General features: G+C 41.4%; 1 protein-coding gene across 2 annotated transcripts in view; it reads left to right on the top strand.

The window, feature by feature from the left end:
- pou6f1 (POU class 6 homeobox 1) overlaps positions 1 to 15,817 on the top strand; it is a 96,585-nt gene that overhangs the window by 27,409 nt on the left and 53,359 nt on the right. For both annotated transcript variants that reach the window (XM_063037412.1, XM_063037413.1), the window contains exons 3-4: positions 8,513 to 8,714; positions 13,893 to 13,990. In XM_063037412.1, coding sequence (XP_062893482.1) covers positions 8,513 to 8,714; positions 13,893 to 13,990 — 300 coding nt within the window. The remainder of the gene's footprint in view (positions 1 to 8,512; positions 8,715 to 13,892; positions 13,991 to 15,817) is intronic.

Here is a 15,817-nt window from a genome sequence, read left to right as displayed (position 1 = left end):
GTACTCAACGTGATTGTAGAAGAGAGCGTGTCCCCTATTTTTACAGCCTGGGTCCTGTCTGAAGAAGTAGAAGGTGAATGTGAAATGAATGCTGTAAATCTTAAACAAATACTAATCTTATGAAGTTACTAATCTTAATATTGGGTCGTGAAACTGTAATATGCCCAGTTAGAGTATGAGATGCAGTACTTCAAGCTTGTATTTTACTTTGTTCGAACTTTGTTGGAATCACATTTGTGGACTGAACAGAGGTATTCTCTGAAAAGTCATCCAGTCTGTGTTTGGTTCCCCTCACCTCCCCCCTAATGTAAAGGAGACCATATGGCATAAATGAATGCCATCTTCGAGATCAGAAGTATAAGTAAATTATTGATTCATGTGGCAGAATTACTGGACACTGTGGAGGAAGAAAGTGAAAGGTTTGTTGTCCTTTGTTCTACATTTTATGTCTTTTCATTGTTGTTGTATCTCCTGTGGCTGTGCAGGAAGCTGCCATGGGAAGGGGAATTGGGTATTGGTAGAGACATAGTAAGCCAGAGCACCTTGGAGTGAATTATCCTTTCAGAATTGTGAATGTTGGGGGTTGTGGAGGATCATCTAGTGAACACAAAGGTTGGTGAAGACGAGGCACAGAGGTGGGTTGGTGGCAGTTCCCATTGTTCATTGAACTGACTTCAGCACAATTCAGCATCTTCAGTATTTGCTTACGTAAATTTGACGGGACTACAATTCAAAATGTAATTCATTGGATGGCAGGTTTATAATGATGTCCAGACTAAAATAGTATAACAGTGCATTTTCTTTCCCCGCTTAAAAAAAGGAAAGAATTTTTAAAAATCTGTTAGAGAAATGCTGCAACCCAGAAAAGACAGTCTCTATAGAGATTAGAGATGGTTTTTACAACAGCTGTAAACTTGGATAGTGTAGATAGGCTATTTATTTTAATACCTTTTGAGATTAGGAGTTCTGCTGGTTTAATGATTCACCCTAGTGTAAACAAAATTGTCCCAATTTGAGACCAGGAGAGATTAGACAAAGGAGTTAGTGGACATTATTTACTCGGATTTTCAGAAGGCCTTTGATAAAGGTGCTGTACACAAGGCTGTTAAAACAAGATAATAGCCCATGGTCTAAGAAGCGTGGAATGAAGATTGGCTGACTCGCAGATGTCAGAGAGTGGGGATAAACGGGGTCCTTTTGAGGACGGCTGCAGGTGACTAATAGTGTTTTGCAGGGGTCAACGCTGGGATCGGAAGTCTTCACTTTATACATTAATAATCTGGATGAAGGAAATGATGGTTTTGTGATAACAGTACCAAGATAGATGGAGTGACAGGTAGTGTTGTGGTGGCAAGAAGTCTGCAGAAAAACTTGGACAGGTTGGTAGAGTGGGCAGATGGAAGACAGTGTTGGGAAGTGTGGGGTTATGCACTTTGGCTGGAAGAATGAAGGTGCAGACTGTTTTTTAAATGGGAAGTGAATTCATAAATTAGAAGTGCAAGGGAATTTGGGAATCCTAGTTCAGGATTCTCTTAAGATTAACTTGCAGGTTGAGACAGTAATATAGAAGGCAAGTGCAATGTTAGCATTCATTTCAGGAGGACTAGAATGTAAAAGTAAGGATGTAATGCTGAGATTTTATAAGGCATTGATCAGACCACACTTGGAGTATTGTGAGCGGTTTTCGTCCCTGTATCTAAGGGAAAATGTGCTAGTCCTGCAGAGGGCCCAGAGGAGGTTCACAAAAATGTTCCCAGGAATTGAATGAAAAGCTAAACATATGAGGAACATTTGAGGATGAGTGAGTACGGGGGAGGGGGGGTGGAAGTCTCATTGAAACTGAAAGGCCTGGACAGAGTGGATATGGAGAAGATGTTTCCTATAGTGGGGAAGTTGAAAACCAGATAAAGTGACATCCCTTTAGAACAGAAATGAGGAGGAATTACTTTAGCCAGAAAATCGTGAATCTGTGGAATTGATTGCCACAGATGGCTGTAGAGATCAAGTCATTGGGTACATTTAAGGCAGAGGTTGATAAGTTCTTGATTGGTCAGGTGGAAAAGGCAGAGCATGACGAAAAAGACAGAATGGAGCCAAGGAAAAAAATCAGCAAAGGTTGAATGGCAGAGGAGATTTGATGGGCTGAATGGCCTAATTCTTCCATAGTTATAGTCTATTTACCATATACTGATCCATCTCAGAAAGAAAAATACAGGAGCTAAAATTGGACTGAAGACAAAATTATTTTAATCACAAAATTATATTTTTTCTATGCAGAAGATAGCCTCCCTGTAAAAAAAATCATTGTGAATGCACAAATCCAATTAAGTCTTCAAATATAGTTTATAATCATGGGAATATATGCAAATTATCATGTAAATTAGACCAAATTAAGTGAATTGATAGAAGAGCAAATCCAGACACGAGACTGGGACACTCAAAGCAGCTTGGGATGCTTTAGTACATATAAGGTACTATGTAAATGTAGACTGATGTGATTACCAGTCAGTTTTCTTTTTAAAATAGGTCTTAAATGCCAACAATTGTACATATTATATCCATAAAATCACAAGACGTAGGAACAGAATTACGCCACTTGGCCCATTGAGTCTGTTCCACCATTCCACCATGGCTGATTTATTATGTCTCTCAACTCCGTTCTCTTGCTTTCTCCCTGTAACCTTTGATACCCTTACGAATCAAGAATCTATCAATCTCTACTTTAAATACATCCAAAGACTTGACCTCCACAGCCGTCTGTAGTAACAAATTCCACAGATTCACCACCCACTGGCTCAAGAAATGTCTTCTCATCTCTGTTCTAAAGGGACGTCGTCATATTCTGAGTCTGTGCCCTCTACTCCTAGACTCCCCCATTACAGGAAACATCCTCTCTACGTCCACTCTATCTAGTCCTTTCAATAATCGATTGGCTTCAATGAGATCCCCTTCATTCCTTTGAACTCCAGCAAGTACAGGCCCAGAGTCATCAAACGCTCTTCACACATTAACCCTTTCTTTTCCAGAATGGTTCTCGTGATCCTCCTCTGGACCCTCTCCAATTCAAGCACATCCTTTATTAGATAAGGGGCTCAAAACTGCTCATTATACTCCAGCAAGTGCAGTGTGACCAGTGCCTTATAAGGCCTCCAGACAATCTGAAAAATATAAAGCTAGAAAATAGCAGAATACTTGAAAATACAATGGAAATTGGTTGGATGAAGCTCAAATAAATCTTAGGCTTCCAATTTTTATCTGCAAACCAACAGCAAAGTAATGGTTAAGGATGTGAAACCCTTCTTTGTTCTGTAATTGTGTAATACTTTGAGTTATTTCAAATCTGATGTCTTGACAAAATTTCCATCTGTTTTAATGCTAATGTAATATTTTTTATCTTAATTACTTTCATTTTTTGTCACATTTAGATTTATTATCCCTAACTGTGATATAAAAATTATCATCTGTGTGATAACATTTTCCTGCTTCTAATAATAAGATCCTTTGTTCAGATATTTTATGCCAATATTAAAAGACTTCCAAGTTCGAACCAAACAGCATAAAAGCAGGTTCTTTGAGTCAAACGGTCCATGCTGACCAAGATTCCCACCTAAGCTGGTCCCATTTTCCCACGCTTGGCTCATACCCCTGTAAACTTTTCCTATCCATGACCTGTCCAAGTGCCTTTTACATACTATTAATATACCTACCTCAGCCACTTCCTTGGTCAGCTCATTCCATATACTGATCACCTTCTGAGTGAAAATGTTGTCCCTCCGGTTCCTATTAAATTTCTTCCCCCTCACCTTAACCTTATACCCTTTAGTTCTTGATTCTCTAAACCTGGGAAAACAGACTGCATGTTCACCCTATGATTTTATACACCTCTATAAAATTGTTCCTCATTCTTCTGTGCTCCAAATTGCACAAAAGAGTCTTCAGGAAATTTCCAAGTATACCTTCAAAGAAGTTTATTGATGTATTTGTGAAAGAATAAAGGAACCTGTCATTTGCGTCCAGGTGTGATAACATGCACAATGCAGTGAGGGCTAGAAAGGTGGCATTTTTCTGTCAAAACTTAAAAATAATAATACCCTAGAAATTTAAGTGCATAATGCATTTTTCATTACAATTTGAGTGGAATTTTCATCTCAGCTATAACATTCTAACAGGCTTAGTTTTATTTGACAAATTGAATTGCATGGTTTGTACATATATTACAGGTTAGAAATATGCAGATCATGCAGCAACGATGTTAAACCTCAGAGTGTTTGCTTGACAATCATCCTGCAAAATTGGGCTGTGTATCTGCACCCAATTCTCAGAAAGAGCCTGGTCCAAGCAGTGCATATTTAAAGAGATTTTAAACCTCTTGGGGATTAAATTGGAGGTGAACTTGTTGTATTGAATGGGGTTGAAGAGTATTACAGTAAGTCTTGGAGTGACTTTTTTTGAAATTGAAGTGAAGATCGGCTTTTGTCATTTGAAGTATGGGTGTCTTTGCAGTGGGCTCTTTGTTAAAAGTGAACATGACCAATAAAGCTCACAGACACCTCTACTTCCTCAGAAGGCTAAAGAAATTAGGCATCTCCCCTTGAACCCTCACCATAGAAAGCATCCTATCAGGATGTGTCACGGCTTGCTGTGGCAACTGCTCTGCCTGTGACAGCAAGAAACTGCAGAGAGTTGTGGACACATCTCAGCACATCATGGAAGCCAGCCTTCCCTCCACGGACTCTGCCTATACTTCTTGCTGCCTTGGTAAATCAACCAGCATAATCAAAGACCCCACCTACCATGGACTTTCTTTCTTTTTCCCTCTTCCATCAGACAGAAGATACAAATGCCCGTATCTCTAGGCTCAAGGACAGCTTCTATCCCACTGTTATAAGACTATTGAATGGTTCCTAGTATGACAGTATGGATTCTTGCCCTCACAATGTACTTCGTTATGACCTTATACTTTATTGTTTACCTGCACTGCACTTCCTCTGTAGCTGTTACACTTTATTCTGCATTCTACTATTGTTTTACCTTGTACTATCTCAATGCACTGTTGTAATGAATTAATCTGTATGAACAATATGCAAGACAAGCTTTTCACTGTGTCTCAGTACATGTAACAATAATAAACCAATTTACCAATTTACATGACGGCAAGTGAGAGGGAATGAGTTACAGGGAAATAAGTGGGGGAATACATGAAATATAGATCAGTTGCAGATACGGGCGGAGAAATGGCAGATGGAGTTTAACCTGGCCAAATGTGAAGTATTGCACCTTGGTAGGTCAAATGTAAAGAGACAATTCACTGTTAAGGGCAAGACTCTTAACAGTGTTGATGAGCGGAGGGATGTCAGGGTTCAAGTTCATAGCTCCCTGAAAGTGGCTATACAGGTTAAGAGTGGTTAAAACTGCATACGGCTTTGAGTTCAGGAACTTATGTTTCAGCTTTAGTTAGGCAGCATCTGGAGTATTGCATATAGTCCTGGTCACCCCATTATATGAAGGATGTCAAGGATTTGGAGTGGGTTCAGAAGAGGTTACTAGGATGCTGCCTGAGGGCTTGTGCTATAACGAGAGTTTGGACAAATTTGGGTTATTTTCTCTGAAATGGCGGAGGCTGAGGGGAGATCTGATAGAGGTTTACAAGATTATGAGAGGCATAGATAGAGTAGACAGACAGTATCTTTTTCCCAGGGCTGAAATGTCTAATACCAGAGGGCATGCATTTAAGGTGAGAGGGGGTAATTTCAAAGGAGATGTGAAGGGCAAGTTTTTTACATGAGAGTGGTAGGTGCCTGGAATGCACTCTCTATGGTGGTGGTAGAGCCAGATACATTAGGGACTTTTAAGAGACATTTAGATAATCACATGAATGTGAGAAAAATTGAAGGATCTAGACATAGTGTAGGCAGAAGCGATTGATTTAGTTGGCCATTTGATTACTGATTTAATTGGTCTGGCACAAAATTGTGAGTCGAAAGGCCTGTTCCTGTGTTCCACATTCTATGTTAGGGCTTGATTCACTGGAGCATAGAAGAATGAGGGGTGATCTGATAGAGGTGAATAAAATCATGAAGGGGCATGGATAGGGTGAATGCACAGTCTTTTTCCTGGGGTTAAAGTCCTGCAGACTTCTAGGCAGGCTTGATAATGCTTTAAGTGTTATAGTGTATATGGCCATTGACCTTTGCCTAGTGAACTGTGCCTGATAGACTAAACTACCTCTGTTGTTTGTGGACTGCCACCAGAGAGGTAGCATTCACCAAGGTTGTTGAGGAATGCAAGTTCAAGTAATAAAGTAAATCTGATGTTGCAAAAGGAAAATAGTTTCAGTGCAAACTACTGGATTGTGTTAAAACCCTACTTGGTTCACTTCAAAAAAGGAAATCTTCCAACCTTACATAGTCCGACCAACATATCATTCCATATCCATCACATGTGGTTGACTTTTAACTGCCTCCATCTTCTAGGGCAACTAGGGGCAGATGACAAGTGTTGACATTACCAGTGGTAGCCCAATCCCATCAATGAGTAACTGTCTGAGCCCGTGGCTTTGTGTGTCAGACAGATTAATGGGGGAATCTTCTTCCACTTTACAGTGGGATGGCTCTGCTGCTCAGGGTTTTGCCAGATAGCATGTCTTGGATATCTCAAATGAGATATCCAAGCGTGGAGTCACAGTGAGTGGAGCAAGCAAATTAAAGGGCAAGCTTAAACTATTTTCATGCAAACCATAGGGGTTTGTGGGATGAGCATGAAGTAGAATCGGAAAAGGAGGAATAAATAGGATGCAACTATAAATAGGATGATAGCTACCCCCATGGACTCTAGCTACCCGCATAGTCTACCATGCACACTTTCTCTGATAGACCAGTTTGCCGATGGGGAGGTTAGAGAATTTCATTCTGCTGTTGCTGGGAGGGATTGTGTGCTATCTGCAGCAAGAGAAGGGTAAGAGTGTTATGTGTATTTCAATGAGTCTGCATTATGTACCTTACTTCCTATGTAGAAAGCTGACAATGCACATAAAGCTGATATGTGTGTAAATTTTAGAGTTGGGGTAACTGAGTGACTCTGTGATGGAACATATGAGTGCCTGGTAGGTGATGCAATTGCTGAAGATGGTTTACAAAGAGCAATGGAAGTATTATGCCTCAGTCTGTGTGTGACTATAGTTGTGTTGTTGTTGGTAGATGGAATTTAATTATTATGTTCATTGACCTTGACTGTGAATGAAATTTTGTTAAAGTTTTTCAAGTACCAGTGCTAGATCCTAAGATAGCTGGCTGTTCTTGGTCGTTTACAATGTAAGGAGAGATCAAACAGACTGGAACTGTATTCTCTAGAGTTTAGAAGAATGAAAGCTGGGAACTTAAAACATTTTTGCAGGGAGGATGTTTCCCTAGCTGAGGATTCAAGAACCAGGTGTCATTGGGGTTAGAATTCTCCCTGCCCTAAGATTATGTGACTCATTCCTTGAATTCATTTAAAATCAAGACTCATGGTTGTCTGTTATTAAAGGAACCAAAGGATATAGGGATGAGAAAATGCCATTGAGATAGAAGATCAGCCATGACTTTGGTAAACGGTGGTATAGAGTCAAGGAGTTGGACAGCTGACTCCTGCTGTGCATGAGTATGATGTCAATCTTCTTGAGTTGTTGAAGCTGAACTCATCCAGACAAGTGAAGAGTGTTCCATCACACTCCTGACTTGAGCCACGGAGATGTTGGACGGGCTTTGGGGAGTTAGGAGGTGAGTTACTCATGGCAGGATTCCTAGTCCCTGACCTGCTCTTGTCACCACATTGAGACCTTTTCCAATCCATTTGAAATCAATCTGGAATATCTTGAGCCTCTGAAGAATTCTGACAGTGGCTCACATGCAACTTCCTCTATTTCTCTTAGCACGCCAGCCATAAATGGCAATCTAAAACTGTTTTTGCAGTTAATTTATAGAGCACCCCTATCAGTTGAAGCTGTATTGTGGGTGCTGACAATATCTTTTCTTTTTAATCCATTAAATGATTTATAGTTATGTCCTTGCTCCAGCAGAATCCACAGGAAAGCAAACATGATTGGGAATGAGCTTTTGTCCTGTCCTCCTCCTCTTTTTTATTGTTGAGAACATCTGCTAATTATAATGATCTAGCTAAACCTGGCTAAAAGAGGTAACGCATACCAGAGATCAATGTTGTCTATATGACTCACATTCTGATGTATATTTACCCACTGTATTGCTGAAAAACAATAGCTTGCATGTTTCTTATCAGTAATTATCACTCCTTTGAAATAACTAAGTCAGTAATTATACCATAGGTTAACCGTATGTTGTTTCATTAAATTTGTGGAAAATAACTTTTGCAAGCAGAGCAAATCCAGCTGTCCACTTCTGAATCTCATAACTTTTACAAGTCCTGAAATTGAAATGGTGGACTACAAGGTATAGGACCCCAATGGAGCGATAAGATGCAGCTTTGACATTTGATTGTTAAATTGATATATTTACAGGCTACTGTGATGACTGGCCAGGAAATTGTCAACGCTCCGTCAGCGAAAGTGGATGTTCCATCCAAAGCACCAGGTGATGCAGAACCTCAAGGAACTGTTCTCCCAAGAGCAGCAGTGGGTGAGGCAAATAGTGAAGGCCGTGCTTCTGCTGAGGCGCCGAAGGTCCTCAAAAATTTTGTGCAGCAGAACCATAGGTCTATTGGTAAGCAGGGTTTACTTTTGGTTGTTCTTGTATTGCAGACATTTTTAAGCAGCACTTCTATTAGCCTTGCAAGAATCTCAACAATGCTGTAATTGAATGTTGGAATCTAGTTCATTAACAATATTTCACTATTGACCAAATTTATTAATTGCAACTTTTTAAAAATAAATACTTTTTGAGGAATCTTGTGGGCTAATTTTATAATTTTATAACAACAAGTTGTGACATGATTATCAGGTCATTGCAAGTAAACATCTTCGTCATAAACCTTTGATCTATTTCTGAAGAGACTATATCCCTCTGTTAGACTTTATAGAACCCTAGATTTCAATTTTTCTACAAAATCTAGCAACAAATTCAGACTGGTCATCTATAATGTGTGAACAACTGAAATTGTACTATCTTTGTGAAATAAGAGCAGGTAAGCCACATCTGATATTATGAGTCACTTACATTGTGAGCTGTGTTGTTTGTATACCAGTTTCTCATTTATTGGCAAATACAGACTTTTAAAAGTAGTGTTTTCCTCCTGGATAGGGTCAAAGGTTCAAAGGTCCAATTTAATGTCAGAGAAATGAATACAATATACATCCTGAAATGCTTTTTCTTCGCAACCATCCATGCAAACAGAGGAGTGCCCCAAAGAATGAATGACAGTTAAATGTTAGAGCCCCAAAGCCCTCCCCCCCAGCTCCCCTCCCTCCTGCGCATAAGCGGCAGCAAGCAACAATCTCCCCTCCCCCCAATGGCAAAAAAAGCATCGGCATCCACCACCAAGCACTCAAGGATGAGCAAAGCAACAGCAAAGACACAGACTTGCAGTTACCCCAAAGACTTTGTGTTTCACCCGGTATATGACATACCACAGGCGCTCTCTCCCTAATAAGGGAGAAGGAATTGTCTCAGTTTTTCCCAGCGAGCGGGCAGACATAACAAACAACTGGCTGGGTTACAATGTTAAAAGTACGTTATATCGCTTTTTTCGAGCTCTGTGCCAGAAGATCTCAAACATCTTGGGTCTCCAGGCACACAGCCACGGATATCCCAACTCCCCCGATGACACACAGGTCTCCTGCCTGACACCAACCCTCGATCTGCCCCTCTCCAGAGTCCTGAGATCCTAGGCTTCCAAATTCGAGCTGGACTCTTAGGCCGAGCCCTTGGCATGCTGAACAGCAATAGTCAGTTATGGAACCCTGAGAGCAGGACCCGTTCTCACAAAGAACCAAAGGCAAGGTGTAACTCCAGGTCAGGGTCTTCAAAAGAACCCTGAAAAGGAAAAAATAAAGATACTAAACATGGAAATAGAACTGTTTCCGAAGATGCAAGCAAAGGAGTTACCATCATTACTCCGCTTTGTCTCTTATCCAGATAGTGCTCCTATTCAGGCATAAGTGCACAGGCCACTGTTATCTGGTAAGTTGGAGTGTAACATTATCTCTTAGGACAAATGTGTGTTTACCTGATTTCTACTTGCACCAAATAGCATATTGTTACATAACATAGAAGCAAAATGATAAAAGTAGGGACATTTGGAATATGTAATTGAGGAAAAATATGTAAAGAGTGTACCTGTATTGATTGCACAGGAGTTGTCGTAATAGTATTCTGTAGTCTGTTTAATTAATTTCCATTTCACCTTGTATGCAGTTTATCTCTGTAGAGCTTCTCCCTGCTGTATTGTATACCTTTGTGCCTTGGTGGTGGGGAATCAGGTTCTGAGAGGTTGAGTAGCGTCAATAAGGAGCTATGGTGATGGGTTGGTTGCCAAGGATCAGTTCGGGTGAGAGTTTGGTGATGAGGAGAGGTGTGTACTGAGGTGGTCAGGTGAGAATGAGGGCAGGACATCAGTAAGTCTAAGTTTAGCAACACACATCAAAGTTGCTGGTGAACGCAGCAGGCCAGGCAGCATCTCTAGGAAGAGGTACAGTTGACGTTTCAGGCCGAGACCCTTCATCAGGACTAACTGAAAGAAGAGCTAGTAAGAGATTTGAAAGTGGGAGGGGGAGGGGGAGATCCGAAATGATAGGAGAAGACAGGAGGGGGAGGGATGGAGCCAAGAGCTGGACAGGTGATTGGCAAAAGGGATATGAGAGGATCATGGGACAGGAGGCCCAGGGAGAAAGACAAGGTGGGGGGGAACCCAGAGGATGGGCAAGGGGTATAGAGAAGGGACAAAGGGAAAAAAAGGAGAGAGAGAAAAAGAATGTGTGTATATAAATAAATAACGGATGGGGTACAAGGGGTACGACTCTCACAGCTATCTGGACTATTTCTCTTCGACCCTGTCTCTTGCAAAAATGCCAGCCCCTTCTCGCAATTCCTCGGTCTCTGCTGCATCTGCTTTCAGGATGAGGCTTTTCATTCCAGGACAAGGGAGATGTCCTCCTTTTTTAAAGAAAGGGGCTTCCCTTCCTCCACCATCAACTCTGCTCTCAAACGCATCTCCCCCATTTCGCGCACATCTGCACATCACTCCATCCTCCCGCCACCCCACTAGGAATAGGGTTCCCCTTGTCCTCACCTACCACCCCACCAGCCTCCGGGTCCAACATATAATTCTCCGTAACTTCCCCCACCTCCAACGGGACCCCACCACTAAGCACATCTTTCCCTCCCCCACCTCTCTGCTTTCCGCAGGGATCGCTCCCTACGCGACCCCCTTGTCTATTCGTCCCCCCCATCCCTCCCCACTGATCTCCCTCCTGGCACTTATCCTTGTAAGCGGAACAAGTGCTACACATGCCCTTACGCTTCCTCCCTTACCACCATTCAGGGCCCCAGACAGTCCTTCCAGGTGAGGCAACACTTCACCTGTGAGTCGGCTGGGGTGATATACTGCGTCCGGTGCTCCCGATGTGGCCTTTTATATATTGGCGAGACCCGACGCAGACTTAGAGATTGTTTTGCTGAACATCTACGCTCTGTCCGCCAGAGAAAGCAGGATCTCCCAGTGGCCACACATTTTAATTCCACGTCCCATTTCCATTCTGATATGTCTATCCACGGCCTCCTCTACTGTAAAGGTGAAGCCACACTCAGGTTGGAGGAACAACACCTTATATTCCGTCTCGGTAGCTTCCAACCTGATGGCATGAACATTGACTTCTCAAACTTCTGCTAATGCCCCACCTCCCCCTCATCCATTATTTATTTATATACACACATTCTTTTTCTCTCTCTCCTTTTGGTCCCTCTGTCCCTCTCACTATACCCCTTGCCCATCCTCTGGGTCCCCCACCCCTCCTTGTCTTTCTTCCCGGACCTCCTGTCCCATGATCCTCTCATATCCCTTTTGCCAATCACCTGTCCAGCTCTTGGCTCTATCTCTCCCCCTCCTGTCTTCTCCTATCATTTTGGATCTCCCCCGCCCCCTCCCGCTTTCAAATCTCTTACTAGCTCTTCCTTCAGTTAGTTCTGATGAAGGGTCTCGGCCCGAAACGTCGACTGTACCTCTTCCTAGAGATGTTGCCTGGTCTGCTGCATTCACCAGCAATTTTTATGTGTGTTGCTTGAAATTTCAGCATCTGCAGATTTCCTCGTGAAGTGTAAGTTTAGGGTGGGTGATTGTTGACGGTGACTTGGATTGTGACTGACAGTGGCAAGGAGGAGCAGGGAGGTAATGTTGAGGGACCTGATGGAGAGGCATTTTTATTTCAAAAAGAAATTTATATTCATACAAAAATAGAAGAAATGCAAAAGATGGCTTTCTTTACACTCATAGTGCCATTCAATCTATATATTCAGAGTGCTATCTGGCCCATAGATTAGTAGCATTAGTGCATTTTTGAGAGGCTTTTACATTGGGCTTCGCCCCTTGATGTCTGGTGCAGCAGGACTTTAGGCACAGTCCTTTCCCACAAAGCCTTGCAAGGATGCTATTTCATTTGAAGAGTTGCTGCCTGAAATGGGTTCCCTGTTCCTAATTGCTAGCGCAAAAGATGAACAATTTGCATAGAGAGTACATTGTAGATGATATGGAACTCCCAATAAATGAACAGTCTTCTACCCAGTCAAGCTTATATACCTGTGAGCTTGAACAAGATGATTTGGCCAAATATTAATGAAGTAAAGGAAGGAGCTTTGAAAGTAGGGGCATTAAAAATTGTTGGCTGAAGCAATAATCAAGACCTTGTCATTGTCTTCAGCTACTGTATGTGTAAACATTGTGGCTTCACTGTCATGGGCAGAGAACTGCTGAAATGTTTAATTAAACAATTCTTGCTTGTCATAAAATAAACAACTTGTATTTCTATAGTAGCTTTAATGTACCACAGTTTCTCCACTCTTTGGGTGGAGAATTTCTCTTCATCTCAATCCTAAATGGTTTATTTGTTACCTTAGACTGTACTCTGGTTCTAAACCTTCTCACCATCAGGGGCATCCTTCCTGCATTTAAAGTCCAGTGCTGTCAGGACTTTATACACTTCAGTGAGGTCCTGAACCATTCATCTAACTGTTGTGAACATAAGTCCAGTTGTTTCAATCTGTCTTCATACATCAGACTTGCCAAACAAGGAATATCCAGTGACCATTTGATACAGTCCCTCTTTGGCAAGAACATCCTTTGTCAGATAAGGGGACCAAAATTGCACACTGCACTTAAGGTGTGGTCTCACCAATGCCATGCCCAATTGCAGTAAGCCAGCTTTATTCTGACAGCATACGTGTGGAATATAATGCTGTGTTGTTGGATAAAACCAAGGGCAACAGATTGATAAGAAATAACAAGGAGCTGAGGGTAAATCCTTCACTGAAAACAGAGCAGCAGCTGGAAACAAAGCCATTGCTACTTGTTCTCTCTGATAATGTAAGTAAAACCTTTTAAGAATCAGCAACATTGTTTGCCCTTTCTGAACTCTTGATACTAATGTGGGAAAAAGTTATACTTTCCCGAACTGTTGCTCTTCAAAGGTTTTCTGTGTAACTCATGAAATACTGACTGATCTATGATTTCCTTCTGTTCAGTCATTAAGTCTGTTATTTCTAAATCTTTATTAGGTACAGTACCTTTGTGCATGGAGAGACAGTTAAGGTTAGAAAGGAAAGAGGATATTAAAAGTAACTGAATAAATTTGGAAAGGGAAATCTAAAGTTTATGCTGCCACTGTGTTGCACTGATGAGAAATACTTTCTAAAACCCTAGATATTGTTGGTTATTGCTGTTTTATATTTCAGGACAAACTGAAATAATGCCAGTGAATGAAATACGAGCACATCGACTACATCTTCAAGCACAACCGACTGTGCCCATCTCAGTATCAGCAGTATCTCAGGTAACTCATTTGGTAAAAATGTGCTGTTTGTGTCGATAGAGATTTCATGCTTCATGGCACATGACTGCCACTTGATCTCTTTAGATATTTATGGGATATGTTTGAAATTTATGCATGAACGCATCTATTACAATTAAAAATCGTAGGTGGTCTCAGGATGCCATAAATGCTAGACTAATATGTGACGCTGTGAACAGAACCAAGTAACATTAAGTGATATGCTGAACTCAGTGTAGCACAACTACATCATGTGATTGTATAAAGGGAACTGAATAGCACATTTCCTCACCAGGAAAGAATTGACATCTACGTGAAAAAGTTATATAAACTAGGTAATATATTTAATCAAAAAGTTTTTGCATTGTACAATGCTAAAGTGCAAACATAATAGCTTTGTGAAAAACTTGTTTATTTGAAAAAGTGTAATCCATTGGAGGGAAAAAAAATAGAGAACTTGAATTTGGTGGAAAGCATGGAAAGGAACAAGGGCTTGATGGAAAAATACGGAACAATATTAACAGCTTGCATTTATGTAGGAGCTTTAATGTGGATAACATTAAATGTGTCGGTACAGTAGGTGATTAGAAAGACAAACAGCATGTTGACCTTCACAGCAAGAGGATTTGAGTACAAAACCAAAGATGTCTTACTGAAATTATAAAGGAGCATATAGATCTGGTCTTTTCTCCTACCTAAGAAAACATAGAGGGAATGGAATAGAGGAAATGGAAGAAAGGCTCATCAGATTGGTTCTTGGAATGGAGGGATCTGTTCTAATGCTAGGATAAGTAGACTGAATGTATACTCTCTAGAGAATGAGATATAATCAAAATCCTTACAGGGCTTGACAGGATATACATTGGGACTTTGTTTCCCCGTTTTAGGAATCATAAACCAGAGATTGCGGTCTCAGAATAGGGAGCTAGCCATTCCGAACAGAGATGACCAGGAGAGATTTCTTCACCCAGAGGGTGTTGAAACTGTGAAATTCTCTCCTCAAGAGGCCTGTGGAGACTCAATCACTGAGTATTAATCAGAGAGACTGACAGACTTTTAGGTATTAAGGGAATCAAAAGAATATGAAAATGGAGTTGAACAGTGCTGTTAAACATAGAACATAGAATAGTACAGCACAGTACAGGCCCTTCGGCCCACAATGTTGTGCCGACCCTCAAACCCTGCCTCCCATATAACCCCCCACCTTAAATTCCTCCATATACCTGTCTAGTAGTCTCTTAAACTTCACGAGTGTATCTGCCTCCACCACTGACTCAGGCAGTGCATTCCACGCACCAACCACTCTCTGAGTAAAAAACCTTCCTCTAATATCCCCCTTAAACTTCCCACCCCTTACTTTAAAGCCGTGTCCTCTTGTATTGAGCAGTGGTGCCCTGGGGAAGAGGCGCTGGCTATCCACTCTATCTATTCCTCTTATTATCTTGTACACCTCTATCATGTCTCCTCTCATTCTCCTTCTCTCCAAAGAGTAAAGCCCTAGCTCCCTTAATCTCTGATCATAATGCATACTCTCTAAACCAGGCAGCATCCTGATAAGTCTCCTCTGTACCCTTTCCAATGCTTCCACATCCTTCCTATAGTGAGGCGATCAGAACTGGACACAGTACTCCAAGTGTGGCGTAACCAGAGTTTTATAGAGCTGCATCATTATATTGCGACTCTTAAACTCTGTCCCTCGACTTATGAAAGCTAATACCCCATAAGCTTTCTTAACTACCCTATCTACCTGTGAGGCAACTTTCAGGGATCTGTGGACATGTACCCCCAGATCCCTGTACTCCTCCACACTACCAAGTATCCTGCCATTTA

This window comes from Mobula hypostoma, chromosome X1, assembly GCF_963921235.1.
Source record: "Mobula hypostoma chromosome X1, sMobHyp1.1, whole genome shotgun sequence".
NCBI classification, from domain to species: Eukaryota; Metazoa; Chordata; class Chondrichthyes; order Myliobatiformes; family Myliobatidae; genus Mobula; species Mobula hypostoma.
This window is presented reverse-complemented; position numbering and strand designations above follow the sequence as displayed.